This window comes from Polypterus senegalus, chromosome 1 (genome assembly GCF_016835505.1).
Source record: "Polypterus senegalus isolate Bchr_013 chromosome 1, ASM1683550v1, whole genome shotgun sequence".
Lineage (NCBI taxonomy): Eukaryota > Metazoa > Chordata > Cladistia > Polypteriformes > Polypteridae > Polypterus > Polypterus senegalus.
Genome location: NC_053154.1, coordinates 27,183,683 through 27,206,934, shown reverse-complemented (window position 1 = coordinate 27,206,934; position 23,252 = coordinate 27,183,683). Strand labels below are relative to the sequence as shown.

Here is a 23,252-nt window from a genome sequence, read left to right as displayed (position 1 = left end):
ATTTGTGCAATAGATTTGTCAAAATGAAACCAAAAGTACAAATAAATGACAGAAATAAATGCAAACCCCTAAATTAAGAATATATATCAAACTATAGCATGGACTCTTTTTGTAGTTCAGGGTGGTAGTGACCCTTGGATCACGCTATAAAAAAGCTTGGTCAGGAAAAGGTGATTCAACTCAACCAGCATTGTATTTCTCATATACTAAACATGTCCAGTTCCCTTTGCAGCTTCGGAGATAACAGCAGATCCTAAAGGAAGTGGCATCATTAGGGGGGCATCCAGGGCTTTAGCCTCTGATCTCAGGTGTGTACAGCTCAAACATTCCAAGGAGGCATCCTACAGATGATAAACAGTGTGAAAAGTCCAAGCTGGGGCTATGCCCCCAATAAGTACTGAAGCAGGTGATTCCTAAAGGGGTGCTATTTTAAAGTGGTAGAGTACTGAAGAAAACTAAAATATTCTTGTCAATATACTGTACATGAAGCAATTTTGAATATCAAAGAATTTATAATCAATGTTTTTGATTCCAGTTTTTATTGCCAGTGTATACATACAATATGCAATTTAAACACGCAAAGTGATATCCAATCGCTGCACCTTCTCCAGATTTCACAGCTTGTACATCCTATAGCTGTTTTACTTGCTCAGTTTCCTGCAGTCTGTGGCAGGCAGCACAGTTTGTGATCTTTACATAGTCACAGCATTTCAGTTTGTTTGAATTAGGAATGAAACTGCTGCTGTTAAGCAGAGCCACAGAATCTTTCACCTTGAGGAGGATACTGGGATACTTGACTAAAGCACATGTGCTGACAGAGCAAATTCTTAGGATTTCTTAGGAGTGCTATACTAAAAACTGGGTAGGGCAGGGGTCTCAAACTCAATTGGCTTCAGGCCGCTGCTGGTATTGTCATGTCATACAGAGGCCACATGAATGTTCAAGTACAAGAAGAGATAGTAACATTCTTTAAATCTATTTTTATTTCCATCATAGCATATTTTTTCAAAATGCAAACTGCCCTCTAAATACATTACTTTTAAATGTGCAATTTTTTTTTTTTTTTTTAATTGTACGACTCTTAGAACCAGCACGATTATAATATGCACTGCCCTCCTAGTGCGGCAGCAAAAGAAAAACAATAATCTGGGGCACGAGTGACCAACACTACTACACCACCCCAAGTACAGAGACATACCAGTGAAAGCAGGGTTAAGTAAAAAATAACTTGTTACTTACTTACTGTAACAAAAAAACCCTATGTACATATTGCACTGCAGCGCTTTCCACACAACACAAATCACAGCACTAAACACTTAAACGCATCTGCTACTAATACATAAATTTGAGAGTTAAAAAAAAAAAGAATAATGTATTCATAGTCCTCTATACAGAATGACTATCTCAGTCTGCGGTGGGGAATGAGGTGCCAAAGCATACCTCCTGTTCCTGGAACCGTACAGATCAACAGTTCCTTGTGCAGATCCTCTCTCAAATACCTTCACCAGAAAGGAAAAATAATTCATCCTGAAATGAATGAATGAATGAAAGGTTCACCTGACATTTTCCGTGTGGTGTCAGGTTCTTTCCCTCCTGCCTTTTCCTGTGATGGCGTCTGCTTCTCTCTTGGCTCAGCGCTTCTCCTCTCCCTTTTCCCGCCACCCATTAACATTTTGTTGGCTCGTCCCCATACAGTCTGTTGACCCTCCATGCCAGGTGCTCCCCTCCCCATGTACAATTGGCTGGCCTTACAAATTAAGCCATTGTACTAATAACAGGAATGGGGAAAGGTACAAACTCACAGGGACGCATACATATTCCTGACGACCGTTATAAAATTTACTTAAATAAATTAACAGAACTTTGCATTAACCTAACACTTGCAATACCTGAATACATTTGAACTTGTATTCTATTTCTGTCCAGAAACCTGGCAGCAGTTTCTGCTCATAAAGCCTTGCCACATTTGCCCTAATGGAGTTTACAGTGGAAACTCTGAGTACAGCTTCAAGATTAGCATCAGTAAACCTACACCTGTACTTATATTGATTGAAGTTCATAGTTGAGAAAAGTTTCTCACACAGATATGTGCTTCCAAAAAGGCACATTACCTGACTGAACATATTGGACAGCTCTGGAAAGGAACTGCCCAGTCAAGTCTGCTTTTCCCATTGTTTCTCTGAACTTACATTTTAGCTCACTATTGTACTGCAAGTCAATAAGTTCCATTTGGAACAAACTTGGAACACTCTACAGCTATAAAGGGGTCTGCAAACAACTGGAAGGTTTTGCGGTGTGACCTAAAGTCAGCAAGATGGTGATCAAATTCCTCCAGTAGGTTTCCAGTAGCAGATGTATATGTATCAGTCCTGAATGCTGTGCCATCCTCCACAAGAGATCTACATGTTAGGAAATTAGTGAGATTTTTGGCAGAAAGCTGTGCTTTCCATAATTTCAATTTTGTGGTGAAGGCTTTCACACTTTCATAAGCTGCTATGATGAGCAGATCAGGGCCCTGGTTCAACTCCTCTGTAATATCCACTAAGAAAGCAAAGACCATGACCCATTGTGGATCTTCCAACTCAGGAACATCCATTCTGCCATGAAATTGTTCACCTCTGTTCTCAACAAAAAAAATCTGAGCCAGCGCACCTCGGTAAAGTACATCACCATATGTTGACTCAGTTTCTTCTAAAAAGGCTCTGAACTGCCGATGCTGTAAACTTCTTGACCTGATGTAATCAATAAATTTCAGAACAAAAGACATGATACGTTCAAATTTTAAGCATTTTCTGCACAGTGCTTGTTGATGAATAACGCAGTGTAAAACTACTGCTGGGTCACCTTTTTCCTCTTCTAATTGTTTTGAACCAAAGTCCATTTTGTTTGCGTGTTATGGAGGGGGCTCCATCTGTGGTGATGCCTACCAGTTTGTTCCATGGCAAACCAGCACGCTTAATCATGTCACACAGAAGCTGATATATATCATTGCCTGTGTTACGGCTGTGCATCGGACATCGACTTACCAATTCTTCAGTCACATCAAAGTGGGAATTAACACCCCTAATGAAAATCACTAGTTGAGCAGTGTTGGTTTTGTTGGTGCTTTCGTCAAGCGTGGAGTGTGCGGTAAAAACTTTCGCTTTCTCGCGTAACTGATCGTAAATGTCATTTGATAACTTGCGTATTCGCTCTGCCATGGTGTTTACTGATAAGAAGATATTTTTGAACAAGTCTGTGTTTTCTAGACACAATATTTCAGTGACTTTTAACATACAGTCCTTAAGAAACTGCCCTTCGGTGAATGGTCTTCCTGCCTTAGTGATTAGCTCACTTACCACATAACTTGCTTCCACCACACTATCAGCATCCTTCTTTGCTTCGCGAAAAAGACTTTGATGTAATTTCAGGCCGCTGTGTAGCTGTGTAGCAGGGATTTATGGTCAGGGGAGGCAGGCACATGTCATCATGAAAAGTAAAAAAAAACTAATAATGATAACATAAAATAAATGTGTCCCCTGGTCTGAGCTATAATTTTGTTTTCTGCAACATTCCAATAATTTTGCTCATTTTTATAGTTAAAATCGCTGAATTTGCGCATTTCCTGTTCAAATACAGGGGATAAATGCGAGGTGCAGCAGTGACAAGCCTCACCTCACCTTGGACTGCACTCTCCCTCACACTCGGGGTTGATGCATGTGTAATGGGCTAGAATTCATTATTCTAAAGAAAATGACATTTCTGTGTGTTGTTTAGTGTAATTTGATTAAGTATCTAATCCACACACAATGTAGTGATAACAGAACTGTCTGCTTCCTTTGAAAATTAGCAAGTTCTGGGGACATTGGTTTCTAATCAGGTACTTTTTGATAGCTGGCCACAATACCATTGTTGAACCAAAGTAAATGTGTTTACACCATTTGTTCTAGAGGAGGAAATTGGCTTGCGCCATTGTTTCACTGATTGCCATATTGATCTATGCAGAAACTGAAGCATATATATATTTCTGGTAAAAGGAGAATAAAGTAGAACAGAGAAGTATGGTCTGAGACTCGGGACTGCTGCCTGTTTCTTTTATGCTTTTGACCATATTGCTGTGGCTACACCCTGTAGCAACAGTGAATTATACCTGGCCCAGGTTCCCCTAGGCCTGAGGCTGGTAACACATGCAATTGCCACGTGCCTATTGCTGTCTCTCTGTATGTCACCAATATAATGTTTGCAGACATATTTATTATACACCCTGACTTTCCACAGTCTGGCTAAAATTGTTAATGAATGTGTGTGACATATTTAGTCTTGCTGATCGGACATAAAACAGCAGTGAAAAGGCACAAGGTGAGGCAGACAGTACCGTGCCGCACAGAAGGGGGCGCCAGTAACAGGTGCTCGTTGCTGCTGTTCTTTTACGCAGAGACACCAATAAGTTAGCGATATCAGAAAGTCAAGGGCACTGCAGCGGTCCGTTTATTTTTATTTTTTGTTCCGACTGACTGCCAAAATGGAAGATTTTTAAAACTAAAGGAAAATAAGGAGGACTTTTACAAGAAAGTGACAGAGATTTTCGTGGAGAAGGATAGGTGCATGGACTTCATTTACAAATGAAGGTAAGACCATAAGCGGTTTACAATTTTATAAAAAGAAATGGGATCAGGCTAAGAAAAAAACAATCCAATATTTACAGTAAAAACTACATTTTGACCTTAAATAACATTTTCTTTTGTTTTTCTTGTTATCCTTTTGTTGAGCATTCAGTATTAAAATTGATTACTGTAAAGCATCAGAATTACAGTAAAATCTTTTAAAAACAACTAAATATTTCAATTAAAGTCAAAATTGAAATCTGTTTTTTTACACCACTCTATACTTTCATTTGCATTGAATGAGTATGAATTGTGGAATTGGAACGGCAAATTTAGAACACATAGAGGGTGCAGAGCAAATGCGCTCTCTCCAATGTCTCTCGCCACTATAAACATTCTTTCTTAGCCAAATATGTAACTTACCTATCTACAGTATGTGTGTTTAAAAGAATGCTGATGATTTGAAACATTACCAGTTGTCAATGTGCATGCTGCCATTTTAATAGTGAATGAGCTTCTCTTTTGGGCTCATATATTTGTAAATCTGACTCTGAAAGAGTCAGTGCCTCACCAGCCATGAACCTCACCGCACATTACTGCTGCATAGCTAGTTTTTCCCTCTCTTCTCCCTGATACTTATCATACTGTTTAGTCGAGTAATAATGTTTGAGATTATATTCCTTCAAAACAGTGTCTTTTTCTTTGCATATAAGACATTTCCACTGAATTCCACAAAAAATACTGTAATGTCCATCTTTCTTGAAATTGTCAGTGTTCAGAATCCACATTACTTTTTGGTTTGGAAAGAGACATCTTTTTTATTGACAACCAAGCAAATTAATTCCAAAAAAAAAATTAACTTGCTTTCTTTTTATTAAAAACTGCACATTTGCACCAAATGACAGAACGAAAAATTTTTTAAATTTGAAATTATTTTTTAATGTAAAATTATTACTTTTAAACTAGCTTGTACTTTAACGAGTAAATGAAGGAAATAGACAAAAATAGTTAAATAAATTTACCATTCACGTGCTGGATTGAATTATTTTGTTGATGTCATATACGGGCCAGTGGGAAGGGGACGGGGGCTTGAAATGGCCCATGGGCCGGGAGTTTGAGCCACCTGGGGTAGGGTCCACTTTTCCTAAGTTCTTTGTGCAATGGATTCCACAAGATTACTTTAAGACTGCTCCATGTTGGCATACTTGCATCACAGAATGTCTGCAGATTTTCCAGTTGCACATTCTGGATTTGAATCTCTCTATCACATTCCAAAGGAGTTCTGTTGGATTCAGATCCGGTGACTGGAAAGGCCACTGAAGAACACTGAACTTATGTTCAAGAAACCAGTTTGAAATGATTTTTCCTTTGTGACATGGTGCTTTATCATGCTGGAGGTAGCTATTAAAAGATGGGTACATTGTGAGCATGAAGTGATGCCCAAGTCAACAACAATACTCAGATAAGCTGTGGCAATCAGGTGATGATTTACTGCTATTAACAGGCCCAAAGTGTACCAAGAAAAACATTCTCCACACCATTATACCAGCAGCAGCAGCAGCCTGGACTGTTGACACAAGGCACATTGAGTGCATTGATTCATGCTGTTGCTACCAAATTCAGACCCCAACATCTGAGTGCTTCAGCAGAAATTGAGATTCAGTAGATCAGGCTACATTATTCCAGCCTTCAGCTTTCAAGTTTTGGTGAGCCTGTGCTCACTGCAGTCTCAGCTTTTGGGTGTCATTTTCTTCTACTGTTGTAGCCCACAAAGATTTGACATTCTGAGATGCTTTTCTGCTCACCATAGTGCTACAGAGTGCTTATCTGAGTCAGCATAGCCTTTCTACCAGCATGAACCAGTCTGGCCGTTCTCCTCCGACCTCTCTCATCAACACGACTTTTCCATCTGCAAAAATCCCACTCCTTGAATCAGCGGTTCTCAAACTTTTATATTTCGCCTTTTCTACCTGGAATAATTCTGCGCCCCCTGCATAATATAAGATAGATGAGAATAACCCATGATACAACTAACAAAGGTATGATACTCGTGCGGTGTCACGGTCTCTTATCATTTTTACTTCCATCAGATTTGCATGTGTTCGGCTAACTTCAATGAAATACTTGCAATTTATTTTTTTTGAACGGCTTTAATAACTGTTAAAATGCCTTGTGTGGTTTTTGGTAGTAATGCTAATCCCAAAAACAAAGAATAAATTATTTATTCTTATTTAATTATTTTTTTATGTAAAGAAACGATTAAATATGTTTTAATTTTTAAAATCTCGTAAACGAGGACACTGATGAAGTCAATCTGCACGAGACGAACGTATTTACGTCCAACAAATATTATACCGCTGTTAGTTGTATCATGAAAATAACCCAATACGCAGTAAATTATTTAACTCAATTTGGCAATATTGGCCAAGCTGCCAATGTGGTGCAGTCGCACCGCATTATCACCTGATCTACTGTTACCTGAATGTTCCCAACAGATACCGATATATCTCGAACTTTCTGGATTGAAAATACTATAAAAGCAGCAGCAGCGGCACAGCTCATCAGTTATTCATTAGATCTATGCCTTAGAAATGTTTTATTTTAATTTTAGTTATAATGCATTTGTTGTAATTATATGCTTGCAAATTTAAAATTGAAATAAAAATGTAAAAAATTAATTTTGATGTCTTGTTCATTTATTCGATGACCCCCTTGTACAGCTTCAGTGTCCCCCCGGGGTGCGTGCCCCACAATTTGAGAGCCGCTGCCTTGGATGATGTTTGTTTTTTGCAGCATTCTGAGTTAACTCTAAGAGATCAGCAGTTACAGGAGTATTTGAACCAGCCCATCTGACGCTAACAATCGTACCAGGGTGGAAATCACTGAGATCACATTTCTTCTGACCTGTATGATTTTATGCATTGCGCAGCAGGCACATGATTGGCTGATTAGATAATCGCCCAGATAAGCAAGTATACTGGTGTCCCTTGTAATTTTTACGGAGTAAGCCAAAATATAAAATACATAATGTGGCAAGATGTATGTAAAGTAATGTACCATTTTCAGACCCACTTAATCCATTTCAGAATTGCAGGATTGGAACAGGTAGCTCTGTTATAGGGCCCACTCAGGCAGACAGTCTCATCTCCAAAGGGCCCATATGGCTATTAACCTAATCTGCACGTTTTTTGGATGAGGGAGGGAAACCCTCAAACATACAGAGGGAACATGCAGATTTCATGAGCATAATGACCAATCACACATTTCTGTCATGATTACCTTCTGTTTTTATTCTGTTTTGGTTGTTTTCATGTGTTATTTCTTCATTCAGTGGTTCTGCTCTCATTTCTGTCATTTAAGTTCAGTTTAATTTTGACAAAGTTATTGCGCCAAGATGTAAGTGAAATTAATAGAAAGTTTCATCTCTACAGTCTACAGTCCATTAGCGTGGGATTTGTCCAACATAATACAAATACATAAAATTCTTCACCAGAAGCTCTTCAGAAATGACCCACCAAGTGCACGTTGCTCTGAATGTCAGGTACTGCTGTAGTAACCTAAAGGCTATGTCACATTCAGTGGCTTTTCTAGAGATTTCCAGTCAAAGCCTACATTTAGATAACCCTAGTGAATTGTAGGCTGTTGGTGGGCACTCACGTGAAGTTAGTCATGTAATTTTAAATCACACGGGTTTTGCCTTTAGTTGTAGGGCTGAGTTCTTTGTGCATGAGAGCTGACGGCCAATGAATGCTCATCCGAAAGTACAATGCATAGAATGCAGTGACGAGGAATAAGAACCTCACAGACAGGAGAGAGGATCATCTGTTTGATGTCTCGTGTTTTACATACCAAGACAGAATGAGATGAGATAATAGCTGAACTTGCTGTAGCTGTTAACCATTTGTACAGCACTGGCTCTGTCATGTTGCACACTATTGCCTGTCAGAAAAAGGGAAAGACATGACTGTGCTAGAAAGACATCCTGCAAGTTCTAAATTTGACATGACCAATGATTTTCAGCCATTTGATGTGGTCCAGCGGTGAGAACAACTTATTCTGCATGTCTGATATACCCTATGAAATCGTTTCTCAACCTTTACGTATTTGCGAACCGAGTTTTCATAACAGTTTTAATCGTGCCCCGGCGTTTTTGAAAGGAGCCCACTAATACCAATTTGTTCTTTTTTAATTAATGATATATCATAGATGCATATTTTATTATACCTACTTAACTTTTATCAACATTTATCTAACTCTATATTTATTTTTCCAGTATCAGAATGTAGTTTAAGTTAATTTGTTTTGGTTTCAATAGATGTATTTTCGATTCTTGTTTTCTTTTTTTCACATTTTCACGACCCCCTTTTTGTTACTTCGCGCCCCCCGCCCCACAGTTTGAGAACCACTGCCCTACGACTAGAAGTCACATATTGTGACATCGGCTTACAGGAATTTCATGAGGGTCTATTTTGACTTTTCTTCTCGTTCCTGAAATGACTACAGAATGGATCGATATGTGATTTGAATTTTCAAAATTCTCAAAAGACTTGATAAAAAAGCACTCTTCAGAACACTGTTGGAAAATAAAAAGAATGTAATCAAGATGGATAACGAGAAGTATGAGATGAAGCATGCTACTGAAGGAGACTGCATGTTTGTTTAAGAAGAGATGTCAGATTAATGTATTTAATGAAAATGACATAGTAATCTCAAAGCTGTTTAGCTCATTTGGGCGCAATGCAGAAATCAGCCCTGGATGGGGCAGCAGTCCATTGTATGGCCCACTCACACACACACACACACCCATACGGGGTCTTTCTAAGATTGAACTTGGGATATGAGCAGATAACTGGAGTTCATGGAGAAAACCCTAATTATAAATGGAAAATCCAGGGTGATGGTGACAAGGCAAGGCATTCAAATTCAGAATCATTGATTTCTTAAATAGTACAGCGCTCGGTGCCAATCTATTGCAAGCTTACTGAAGATTTATTCTATATGTTTCCATGTTGGTTCTACTGTTCATTTTACTAATTAAATGCCTTTCAATTTTTGAACAGGATTGCAGAATGGATATCACTCACCATAAAAGCCAGCTAAACTCAGAGGTCAGTTGTTTGTATACCTTTATATATTGCAGGGGGGTATGTGTGGAATGAATTATTTAAATGATGAAGACCACAGATTTTATCAGTGCCTTTTGCATTTTCATTTGAAGCCCTCATTTCTTTGATAGAGGCTGTGCACTTTGTCTTTTAGTAACAATTCATATTTTAAAGCAGTCTTTTATGAAATGAACATTCTGTCAACTTCTGAACTATAAAGCATTTCAAAATACTAACAGGAAAGTTGATATGTTTTCATCTCTTTTGATGGTACGATGGTATTGCCAGTAAACACTCAGGTCTTTTTTCAGTCCTTGAATGTTTGACACATTCCAGATTTATGGCCTTCATCATACATTCAAAAAACAGCTTAACAGCTCAAAAAAAAAAAAGAAATCAAACATTTGTCAATGCCCACCCAACTTTAGACATCAATCTCATTGAGATGTCATGGTGGACACTTAAATGACAAATACTTGCTAAAAAATCCAACAAATATCACAGAGATAAAACAGTTTTTGACAATGTAGGGTGAGAGAAGGATCAATAACCAAAGAAGGTGTCTAGTTTCCATTATGTGCATGGTGGCACAGTAGATATTGTGGACGCTTGTGGTTGCTGTTTTCCCTTGAAACCCACCAGACAGACGTCCTGGACACACGTTTAAAAGCACCAAGAAGATTCGTTAATGATATTCTTCAATAAAGTGCACAAAGCACCGCACACTCCACAATTTTCCAATTAATAATAATAAACAATAATCAATAATCACAGTAATCCTCCTCTCCACCCAGCAGCTCCATCATTCTACCACCCAGCTCCGGCTCCACCTGCTGGGTTTCCCACAGTCCTTTAAATAGTTCATGACCCGGAAGTATTCTTCCTTACTTCCTTACTCAAGTATCCGGAAGTACTGTGGGCTTTCGTCCTCTTGACTCTGAAGCACTTCCGGGTTGGTGAAACAGGAATAGTCCCCAGGTTCTTGGTGAGCTCCCCCTGGTGGCACCGACAGCATCCAACAGGGCTGAAGAAATGGACTCCATGTCCCATGCTGCCCTGAGGGAATCCGGGGAACTATTTCCGTCTAGGGGAGCTGCCATCTAGTGTCCCGGGGGATGTAGTGCCCTGAAAAAGCTGCTTTTCTTCCTTTTCTCTGTTGAGGGACGTCCCGGCCACACTGAAACGCCAATTGTTCATCACAGTACTTCCCCCCAGCTGAGCATCATGATGTGAGGTGGCCAGCCCTGCTAGGGTAGTCTTGCCCCAGGAGGGACTGTCTGCTCTGACTGGACCATGGTTTCTTTCTGAAAAACAGGAACAGGAGAACAATGGGGAGACATGGCACTTTTGTTTTCTTATAACGACCTCCCCGGTTCTCCCTGGAGAATCTCTCCATAAATGGCCCGGCCGTTATTACAACAGCCATATTGCAACTCCCTGCGGGACTGGAAGCAGGCTGGTAATTCCTGTGTTGCTCTTTGGCCAGACTGAAACGGCAGCTGTCCATCACAATATCTTAATTTTTTGTTTGTTTGTTTCATTAAAAAAGACTTTGTGTGGCATGAAGGTATAGCCATGTTCAATCCCTGGATGTTCAGTCTTTTATATGTATTTTGCCTAATGTGGTACTTTATTAAAAAATAAACCATGGATAATTAAATAAAATCTGTATGAGATGTTGATGTACAGTATTTAGCATCTGAATGAATAAACACGCAATGGGGAATCTGGAACTTCCTTGCATCCATCCATTCAATCTCAAACCTACTTAATTTAGTTTAGGGTAAAAAGAATGGAGTGACCCTGACTGCAATGGGTAAAAAGCAGGAACCAGTCACTGGCAGGCTGGTAGTTCATCTTATATCATATTAATGCACACACAAACTCATATGGAAGATCTTCAACTTATTTAACCAAAAAACACACATGTTGAACATTACATTAGTATATTCCACATGTATTTCTATTTATAAAATGCTAAGAGTTGTGCCCATCTGTCACACAATTACTCATGGACCACTGAAGGTAACACCTTGATTTTGGTCTTCATCAAAAGCTTATGATGTTATATGTGCTGGTGAAGCAAAAAATATTGGCTCCCTCCCCAAAGTTATGAGTGTTTGCGTCTCGCTTAAGACAACCTGCATAGGCAAACTGATTGAGAAGGTGACATGGCAGAAACTAAAAGAAGAACATCAATATCTGTTAGTTTGTGAGGCAAATTGCTGGAGCTGATTATGTGATAGGAGAAAGAAGAATGATAGCTCCTGCATTTACTGTGTGTCAAGCACATGTGGTGTGGTAACCTGCCGGTACACATGAATTACTGGGGCTGAAACGTTGATCTTGAGAGGACCAGAGGTTCTCGTATTTCCTATTAAGACATAAAATGGTATTGTCAATACTGCTCTTTCCAATCCAGCCATGTCTTGGCAGTATCAGGTGTGTTTTGTTGTGGCAGGGTCCTAAGTTGACCCTATTTTCTGATTATATTCTTTATTATGTAGGTCTTAACAGAATGCCCCAAATACCATACTCGGTTAGAACTGACTGCTATTGTGATCAATACCTCCCTGTTCTTTTACATTCTATAAACCCCAGACAACTATATCGAGTACCAGAACAGGCAGATGAGAAAGTAACAATGTAATCAATTATGTGTTATAGATAATATGTCCAATAATAACAAAAAACAAATAAAATGAGTGTGACAAAAAATACTATTACAACTTAAGTAGCAGTTCATCTTGCATCTATAGGCTTACTATCACGTGGCTTTGTCTCTGGTTTGCTTTAGTGAGCGATGGATTGGCCTCCTTTGTGGATGGAAAGTGGGAGAGACAGCATGGTTTGTCTGTAGTGGGAAGCTAAAAGAAATGCATGGCTTTGCAGACCTCATTTATCCATCTCTATTGGTCCTTTACATGCCTCATGTAGAGTGGGGATGTCAATGATTCAGCTCAGGCAGACTCTGCCCCATTCCAGCCCATGCTTACTTCCTGGAGGGGTAAGAGATGGCCACCTATCCCTTCCACTCCAGCTGTAATGTCCTCACCACCTGTATTCCCCTGGCTATTTGGCATAGCCAGTCAGTTCCTGCTTTGCAATTTCAAGTAGGACAACCTACAAGTAGAAATCCTACCTTGATCTGGTAAGTCGTAGATATCCCCAAGCAAGAACTAGCATAGATAGCTCCCCTACATTTTAAAATATATTATTGCTAGACATTAAGGCAAAACATATTTAACCGATATGCTAGATATTATTATCGATTATAAGGCAAAAGGAAAGAACCTGTCCAGCACAGAATACCTGCTTTTCGTAGGGCCCTCAGTCACATGAAGATGATACAGAAACTCAAGGTTCCTTAACCTGCACATCACTGAGTATGTGGGAGAACAAACCAAGGACCTGGTGGAAGACCAACACAAACACAGTGAGAACATGCAAACTTCACATTGACAAGGACTGGGCATGGAATTAAAACCAAGAACACTGGATCCAATACCAGCAGCATCAACCAATAGCTACCTAGCTACCTTCTTGCCCATGTATGTATACACAGACAGATCACAATAAAGAGTTGGGACCCACCCCACCTGGTGATCCTGTATAACTGAAATGCAGTAGATCAAAAAACCAAGCAGTAACTGCAAAAAAGAATGCCTTTTCAGACAGGAGTTTCACAGTGAACTGATTTCAAAATGGCCAAACTTCCAGTCCTATGTGAAGAGGAGCGTCAATGTGGCCTGACACCGGAAGTGATGTCAGAAGTGTCAATCATCTGGTCTGTAGAGGGGGAAGATAAAAGGCATTAGAACACAGGGCTAACACCAGGAGAGATGGGTAATTACAATCATCAGAGCCCTTAAGTTGTCCCCTATGCACACACACGTGACAAGACTCCTCCTCTCAGCCAAGACCCATCAGGTCCGGCAGCCCGAGCTGTGAGATCATGAATACGAATGAGAGAGCATCAGCATTGACATGTAAAGAACCTTTACAATGGTTGAAGTTCCAAGAACCATCTGGTGACACGTGGATTTGATTCAAAGTCTCACCCACTGGTGGGGTGCAAGGTCCATCAATAGAATGAACTCACAGCCCAGGAGGTAGTGTCTCAGTTGGTTAATAGCCCACTTTGTTGACAATGCTTCTCTTTCCACCAATACATACCTTGTCTCCTGATCTAGTGTTTTCTGTCTCAGGAACATGATGAGGTGTTTAATACTTTTGGCCCTTTTGCTCAGCACAACACCAAGACCTGTGTCCGAAGTGTCAGTCTGTATGGGGGCCTCCTTCTTTGTAAGATCGGTCAGAGAAGCGAGGGACAAACCAATGGTAGTGCCCTGATAAACCTAAGAAGGCTCTGACCTGCCGCTTGATCTTCGGGTGGTGCCATTTCATAATAGAATTAACTTTGGCACATTGTGGTCAGACTGTAACCCTGCCCACTTAGTAGCCTAAATACTTTGCCACAATCAATTCAAAATAACATTTCTAGGGATTGATCCTGAGGCCTGCTTCGCTCAGTGCCAGGAGTACAGCACAGACCTGCTGGATTCTTCCCATGTGATGGAACAGATATCCAATATTCCCTTGGGTTGTTGCCCATGTAATAATTCAAAAGGTGAGAAATCTGTGGAGGCTTGTGAGACCTCCCAATATGCAAATAGCGTGAGGGGGAGTAACTGATCCCAGTTCCTTCCATCCTCGCTGATCACCTTGAGTAACATTTGTTTGAGCGTCTGATACACTGAGGTTTTAAGGTGCTTAATATTGAGTAACTTGGTAACCTCCCTGAACGTCTCTTGCGAAAGGCATCCTCAGGTCTGGTTTGTAAACAAAGCACAGAAACACAGATAAAGGGTTAGGGCTCCTTTAGGCAAACCTTGTGTGACAACTGATGTGTCATATAAGACATGCTTTTTCAGACAAGAATCCCAGACTGGAGAAAGATGGTGACAGTGCGGGTTATGAAGTTGTTGAGGCTGAAGGGGCATGTTCAGGAGCCCCAGAACTGGATGTGATGTCATGAGCCAGTGATATGTTCTTTTCTGTAGAAAGAAAGAGAGGAGAAGCATTATTAAACAGCACCAGTCCTTGGCTTGGAGTGGAATTCCAAGTTGACAAGCCTTATAGCTGATTCCCAAGCATGCGTCTGTGACAATGATGGTGATTGTGACATGTTCTAGCTCTTTGTTAAATACCTGGACTACTTGTAATGAGACTAATTTTCATTTCAACTACAATACACACACACACACACACGGACAGAGTTACTAATACTTTTTCCTTCACTTGTCTGTTCAGGCTTTCTTTTTGCCTTGTGCCCAAAATGACTGAGAAAGGCAAATAGTTGACATTAGTGAACTAGATCAGCAGATTACACAATGTTTAGGTGGAGGGCTGCAAGTATGGGAATTAAGTGTAGTGTAACCAGTTATTGATTCCATCAGGGTATTTTCTTTTCAAATAAATACTTCCTTAAAATGTAAGGTTTTCATTTATATCAGGGTAATGGATTCCTTTTCTGGATTTTCTCTTTCAGTTAAAGATCTGATACCATTCAGTAGCAAATGAAAAACAGTTAGTGCTGTTTTTCACTTTGGCATTCTTAATGAGCAATTTGCTGTGATGATACAGTAGTATCATATTAAGTTTTTTTTTTCTTTTGTTTTGTTATTTTTTTTTTCTTCAAGTCATCGCAAAAGCCACAATTTGAAATTTCATCATCATGACCAAACGGAAAACGGTGGTTGGAGAGATCAGCTGCTGAACCTTCACTTTTAACTGAGAAATGCATATCTAGAAAAGGCCATTTCAGTACAGAGAAGCAACATCACCTGACTTGAACCTTTGCTGTCAGTTTTAGTAGAGCTGTTCACTTTGAAGCAGTGTGGCCATTTAGAGACTCCATTCCATCCTGCTTTGTTAAACTACTGATATTCACTTAGAAAAGATTTAAATTTCAAAGACAGGATTAGATGAGTTGTGTTTTTTCACATTTGTATAATTTAAAAATTTTTCAGTTCATTTCATATTGTAAAGTATAGAAGCAGAAGACTTCTGTCCATTATTCTTTTTCTTGACCTGCTGTCAAGGAACATCGATGATTACCCCAGGAAAAATAAAGAGAAGAGAGAAACCCTTATGGACAGGATGTCACATATGTGGCTTGTGAATGTTAAATGTATGTTCTCAGTTATACTACTTTGAAGTAAGCATTAACAACATTTGGTATCATAATATGAGCAGTGGCGTCTACACTCTTTGACAGAGCGCATCCCTCTTTATATATTTATATTCAGTATATACTGCAGTGTATTCAGAAAATATTCAGACCCCTTCACTTTTACATATTTTTATTTGTTGTAGGCTTGTGCTTAAATCATTTAAATTAATTTTTTCCTCATCAAGCAACACTCAATGCCCTACAAAGACAAAGCGAAAACAGGACTTTAGAGGTTTTTGAAAATTCATTAAAAATAAAAAACGTAAATATCACACATACACAGGTATGCAGACCCTTTATTCACTCTTTCATTGAAGCTCCTTTGGTAGTGATTACAGCCTGAAGTCTTCTCGAGTGTGACATGCCAAGGTTCATTCATCTGGTTTTGGAGATTCTCTGCCATTCTTTTCTACAGATCCTCCCAAGCTCTGTCAGATTAGATGGAGGCCATCGGAGGACAGGTGCTTTCAGGTCTCCCCAGAACGGTTTGACTGAGTTTAAGTCTGGGCTCTGGCTGGGCCACTGAAGAGTATTCCCAGAGTTGTCCCTAAGCCACTCCTGTGTTGTCTTAGCACCAGTCTGAGGTCCTAACTCCTCTGGAGCACATTTTCTTCAAGGATATCTCTGTACTTTGGTCTGTTCATCTGTCCCTCAATCCTGACTAGTCTCCCAGTCCCTGACAATAGAAAATAAAACAACCCCACAGCATGATGCCGTCCCCACCATTCTTCACTGTTGGAATGTTATTGCGCAAGTAAGATGCTGCAGATGTTCTACCAGACAGTTATGGTGAGTGCCCTTTTCTACGCGGTGGTGTGCTGGGGAAACTTGTTAGGAAGGCAGGCTATACAGGTATTGTAGGAGTAAAGTTGGACAGTTTAACATCTGTAGCAGAGCGACGGGCATTAAGCAAAATCCTGTCAATCATGAAGAATCCACTGCATCCACTGAACAGTGTCATCTCCAGGCAGAGGAGTAGCTTCAGTGACAGACTTTTGTCACTGTCCTGCTCCACTGACAGACTGGGGAGATCATTCCTCCCCGACACTATGCGACTCTTCAATTCCACCCAGGGGAGTAAATGCTAGCATTACTCAAAGTTATTGTGTGCTTTTACATGCATTTTTATTACTCTTTAATTTAATATTGTTTTTTGTATCAGTATACTGCTGTTGGATTATGTGAATTTCCCCTTGGGATTAATAAGGTATCTATCTATCTATCTATCTATCTATCTATCTATCTATCTATCTATCTATCTATCTATCTATCTATCTATCTATCTATCTATCTATCTAAGTAATGAGCATTGCCTTTTGTCCTCCAGACATGAAGCTTGCAATTAGGCCAGACAGTTCAATGTCGACTTTATCAGACCAGAGAATAATGTTTTGCACAATCTGAGAGTCCTTTAGGTGCCTTTTTGCAAACTCCAAGTAAGCTCTTCCATGTGTCTTTTACTGAGGAGAAACTTCCATCTGATCACACTGCCATTAAGCCCAGTGGAGTGCTGTAGTTATGGTTGTCCTCCTTGAAGTTTATCCCATGTCCACACAAGTTCTTAAGTGCTGAACTAGAGTGCCCATTGGGTTCTTGGTCGCTTCTCTTACCAAGGCCCTTCTTTTCCATTTGCTCAAATTAGCCAGCTGGCTGACCAACTTTAGGAAGAGACATTATTGTTCCCAGTTTATTTCCTTTAAGAATTACAGAGGTTACTTAAATTTCTTGTAGCCTTCCCCAGTTCACACAATAACATGTTTAAGCTCTGCGGGCAATTCATCTGACCTCATGGCTTAGGATTTTATACAAAAGGTCTGAATATTGGGTCTCAGGGTAGGTTTTTTGCTTTCTTATCAACACCTCTGGGTTTTGCTCCTGTCTAATGGTCCATTGGATTAAATAGGTTGAACAATTTTACGTTACTACAGTTTTCCACACAAATCCTAATAATGGTAGACTATTAGAGTCTATCAGTAGAGAATATGTTTCCCTTGAAGCACTGACATCCCATCCAGAGTAGTTTCATACACCCAATATGGTTGGAATCAGCGGCAACTCACTGCAACCATAAGTTAGAGTTAGACAGATTAATGAAGGGATAGATGAAAAGAAATTCTCTTCTTTCAGTCATTCCTTATTTCTCTATTATAAAAAAAAATCTTGGAAGGAGACGAGACGTGATTTTCTCAGAGAGACACTTTCATGTCCTGCAAGACGAAACTTTGTACCAAGAGATTTAACCATGCCTGGGGGCCAGAAATGAAACAAAGAGCAGATGACAAAGTAGAATGTCATAAAGAATTCAAAAATGTTGGTGCGGTACACATGCAGAACAGGTTAGAGATAATGGACGTACGAAAATTCGAAAGTCTCAAAAAAAAGGATAGTAAAGATTGCATTATTGCAAACAAACGGAAATTATTATTCGGTGAACTAACAGAACAGCGAAATGAGATTGAATATATTGTTCAGATTTAAACTTTAAATTGGGGACTTGTAGATCGTATAATTTGTGTTGCCATCAGGGAATAAAATAGTAGTGTTTCTTCCCAATGAAGAGGTGTATCTGCGAGAATTAAGATTTGTTGTTTGGTGAAAGCGAAATCCTATGAGAGAAATCATTTCTCATTTGTGTGAATGCTATTGTCAGACACATTTCTTTTAGAGAGAAACAAAACAATATTCACTCACAGGCAGTTATACGTTGCGTTGTCACAATGTAATTCCAAACATGGAGTTCCATTCCAAGCCAGCAGCTGATCGAGCAAAGAGGAGGTAAAAAAAAACAATATTTGTTTCCCATTGTATCACCATTTAAGAGGGGGTTTTGACGGAGCGACCGTGTCTCCTTGGGGTGCGTTCAGCCCCCCTCTTCACAACGTGAGCAAAAGGGGGAGGGGGGGTTTGGCGAGCAAAGTGTAGCTCTTCTGGAACATTTTTGGGACAGGGGACCATCAATGCATGGTAGTCAGTGGCATATTATAAACTTATCAAAAGTTTGTAGTCAACATAAAGACGTTATTTTCTAACCACTTTAATCCAGAAAAGGGTTGCAGGTGGGAGAGCTGACACCTATCCTACCTATAACAGGGCACAAGGCAGGAACAAACACTGGACAGGGTTCCAGTCCATCACAGGGGCCAATTTTGCATGACCAATTCACCTAACCTGCATGTCTTTAGGCAGTTGGAGAAAGCTAGAGCACCCGGAGGAAACCCAAGCAGAAACGGGGAGAACATACAATAACTCCATGCAAGGAGAACCGGGGAAGTGAAACCTGGTCTCCTTACTGTGAGGCCCTACATTAAGGCCTACTGACAGATATTCAAAACATCTTTGGCATTTTCAGAATATTATCATCTGTGCTTGTAACTGTATTTTTTTCTTTCCTATTGTTGATGATGTTATTTGTGTTAGAATAACCCTGGTATCTACAAAAGCTTCTCTGTTCCAGCATTGTTTCAGTATAATGATGTGATATGGCAGTCACTCTTTTATGTTTAAAGATAGGATGGGAATTAATTGAAAATAAAGGAAAGGCTTAATTTCACAAAAGAATTAAGACTATATGTTTATGAGTTTCTGGCCCCCAATAATTAAATCTTCTTTTGTACCTTTAACAAATGTTTGCCCAATTGATTAACCCCTGGTATTTTGGTATTAGTTTCTACTTTAATGATTGCATTTTCTGCCACATGGAAAAGCAAAGAATACATGCTGTATTTTTGTGAAATGAAGGTACTCACGGATCACAAAACATAGTTTGTCTGTAAATTCTTGCGTTTTAAATCTACTTCACATTGTAAGCTATTTTGAAAGCAGAGAACACTAAGCAGAAACCCACAAAAAGACATCAGGTAATAGTAACCCCTCAATTTAAATAATAAACACCTTTGGAGCGTCTCAGAAATCTGCTATCATTCCACACCTCCATCTTGCTTCTTCAGACAAGCTTCAACACCAAACTGATGTGCACCAAATTCTGGTCAACTTCATAAAGAGGAGCCAGACAAATACAGATGAAAGCAAGAGCAGATCTAAGCCACAGGTGGCATAAACAAATTAATGAATGAATCAATAGTACAAGATCCTAGCACACCACACAACGGACCCAAACAGTCTGATCGGGTTAGAAACCAGATGAGTCTATAACTGAGTAGTCAGTTGGAGGTAAATCTTCACAAGTAGGGATGAAGTGAAGCTAGAGAAGAAACAAAGTAAGAGTGATAGTGGAACAGAGGTTCTGGGGAGGCATCTGGGGCTGGGAAAGAGAAGAGCCACCCACTACCTAAAGACGAGTTTGTCACCCTTCACTGGTAAGCCTAGATTATGGCTAAATGATTTGCTTTTCTTATGTCTAAGATACATGGCTCTTCCTCTAATCACCACTTCCTTGAGTTTTTGGTTAAAAAAAACCATATTGGAGATATCCTTGGTGTTCTTGTGGATCAGCACAAGGCCAAGGTGGTGCTATCATGTCACAATATGCAATGAAAGTGTTTTGGAAGACGTATTTTTTACATGTAGCCATTCTTGCTGCATCTTGGTGGTTCCATTTTCTGTTTAAACGGGTATGGCAGGGGTTGGTTGCAAGTCTCTGTGGGTCTTTCATTCCTGGTGACTTTTTTAATTTTGTCTATTCTGCTTATGCATTCACAGTGTCCTTCTGCACTGCACCAGATCAGCAGTTTGGCAAAAGAAACCTCATGGTTAATGAGTAGGCAAGAATTATGCATTATGGTAAGATGGACTTCAATTCTAATTTTTTGGTGGGTAAAAAGCAAAAACTGTCTAAATAAATGCACCCTCGTCCATTTAATGCACTAAAAAAAGTTTACAAATAGAGGCTGCAAAATATTTGGTCAAAATGATACCAATAAAAAGGGCACAATTATCCCCAAATGAGGGAAAACATGTAATCACTGTTATATTATTGAAAAACTGGAAATGCTGACATTGAAAGTAATTCTGTTTTCAAAGAACCTAGAAATCAACAACAACAACAACAACAACATTTATTTATATAGCACATTTTCATACAAACAGTAGCTCAAAGTGCTTAAAATATCTAGCTTGAAACAAAGGCAGAAAGATGCCAGAGAGAAGGCAGATGACTCAGACTCTTTAAGAATATTATCTTCTTCTTTTGTTTAATTTTTCTTCTTTTTTTTTTTACTTTTTGTCCATTAATTCACACACATGGTGACCTCTAATTTAATTATTAATTATACATTATTCAAGCCTGTCACTGAAAGAGTTAACATGTTTAATATTTGTATTTTGGTGCATTTGTTTTTTATTATATCATACCTGTTTTATGGATTTATTGATCATTTTGAATTATTTTAATACAGCTACATTTTTTTTGTTCTCATCAAATTTCTTCCCTTGTCTGCACAAAGTGGTGAGATGCCTTGCGTGACTGCTATTGTCATGTGCTTGATGTCATGGGAGGTGACAGTATAAATATGATGGCAATTTCTGTTTACTTTACTTTGTGGTAGATCCATGTCTCAAAATCAAGTTCTTTATTAGCGATAGTTGACTTCTATACCAAGTAGGACCTAACATTGGATTCTGTTCCCTGGTCATTTTTAAACTCCTTTTCTGCTTAGACTTTGACTCTTGTTTTGCCCTTGTGCTTTAGTTCCCTTTTCTTTTGAACCTCCTAACTTTGACCCTTCCTTCCTGAGTACTGTTTTTGGTTCTTGTTATTATCTTCTGATTATTTCCTTTTGATCTCGCAATAAGCCTCAGATACCTTGTGTTTCAAAACAGTCACCACTCATGACTTGAGAAAGCAGTAGCTTTGTAGGTTTACTAGCTGTGCTGACCATCTAAGATGGGTTGAAATCTAAATAATCAGTCTAGACCTCACTGCATTTAGTGTTAACATTTACAGTGCAACATCTATTGGAATGTATTTGACAATGCATGTAGTATTAAAATTTGTGGCATTTTTCATTCCAACAGATGGTGCATCTCAAACATTAGCACTGTTTTTATGAATCCCATACCAAATTGAATATAACAGAGACATAGCAACTGTACAGACAAGCAAACATTTCTCCTTTTATTAAGGTGGATAAGGTCCTTATTGTCATGTGTACAGAGTACAGCGAAATTATTATACTCACATTTACAGTACACTTATTTGCTTAGCTGACACTTTTATCCAATGTGACCTACAAAAGAGGTCAGCGTATTCGAGTAGCATCTTGTTTAGGGACAAGAGTAAAAGAACATGGGTACAAAATGGATTACCACGAGTGAATAGCTCAATACAAAATATAAGTGACAAGCTACAATTCCCAGATTTACAAAACCTAACTTAGATAAAAGTCAAACAAGAGTCTTCTTCAACACATTGAGGGAGTCAGCGTTTCAAATGAAGGTGGGCACCTCACTCTACTAGCCAGGAGTTACACATGAAAAGAGTCTGGACTGAAATTTGAAACCACGTAGGGTTGGCATCATGAGACACTGTTCAATGGCAGACCTGAGAAGTTAAGAAGGAGTATAGGGAATCACAAATGTGTCCATACATATACAGTAGGTGAAAGCCCACTGACTACTCTGTAGGCAAGCATCAAGGTTTAGAATTATCATGTGCTGCTACAGGAAGACCGTGTAGTGATCTGAAGAGATGAGTGACACATACCCCTCTCAGCCGGTTGCACACAAGCCGTTTCACTAGAGGTGATTGAGAATGCAATAGTGCATCTAGTGTTGAAACAGCTGAAACGGGCATGTGTCACTCCTCTCTTCAGATCACTACACTGTCTTCCTGTAACTGCACATATTGAGTTCTAGCATGGTGCCACATGTTAATGCTCCTGTCAGCAGAGTGTTGCAGTACTCCAGCCACAGCAAGACCAGAGCCTGGACCAGGAGTTGTGCTGCAAATATTATCAGATACAGTCTGATCTTGCAGATATTCTAAAGTGTGAATATGCCAGACCAAGATACTGGAGCAACATGGTCCTTGAAGGACAGCTGGTCATTAATGAACTCCCCAAGGTTGCTTCCTGACTTGGCAGGTGTAAGAGATAAAAAAACTAAATCAAGTAGAGATGGGGTGCTAAACAGATGGATGATCTGGGATAACAAGAAGGTCCAACTTCACCAGGTTGTGCTGGAGTTGGTGTTTCGTCACCCAAGTTGCAATATCAGTGAAACATGAAGAGATTTTAGCTGATACCATGTGTCCTCTGGAGGGAACACCAGCATAGCACTAATTAGTACTTACAAGTAATAATCAACTTGCATCACTGCATGGTTTCATGATTACAGGGAATAATTACCTTAACTTGAAATTTAAGTCCTCCT

At 39.4% G+C, this 23,252-nt stretch overlaps 1 protein-coding gene across 2 annotated transcripts in view; it reads left to right on the top strand.

Moving 5' to 3' along the window:
* LOC120523589 (apolipoprotein L3-like) overlaps positions 1-23,252 on the top strand; it is a 45,001-nt gene that overhangs the window by 9,143 nt on the left and 12,606 nt on the right. For both annotated transcript variants that reach the window (XM_039745023.1, XM_039745013.1), the window contains exons 2-3: positions 9,644-9,691; positions 20,583-20,663. In XM_039745023.1, the coding sequence (XP_039600957.1) occupies positions 9,653-9,691; positions 20,583-20,663 (120 nt within the window). In that variant the 5' untranslated portion in view covers positions 9,644-9,652. The remainder of the gene's footprint in view (positions 1-9,643; positions 9,692-20,582; positions 20,664-23,252) is intronic.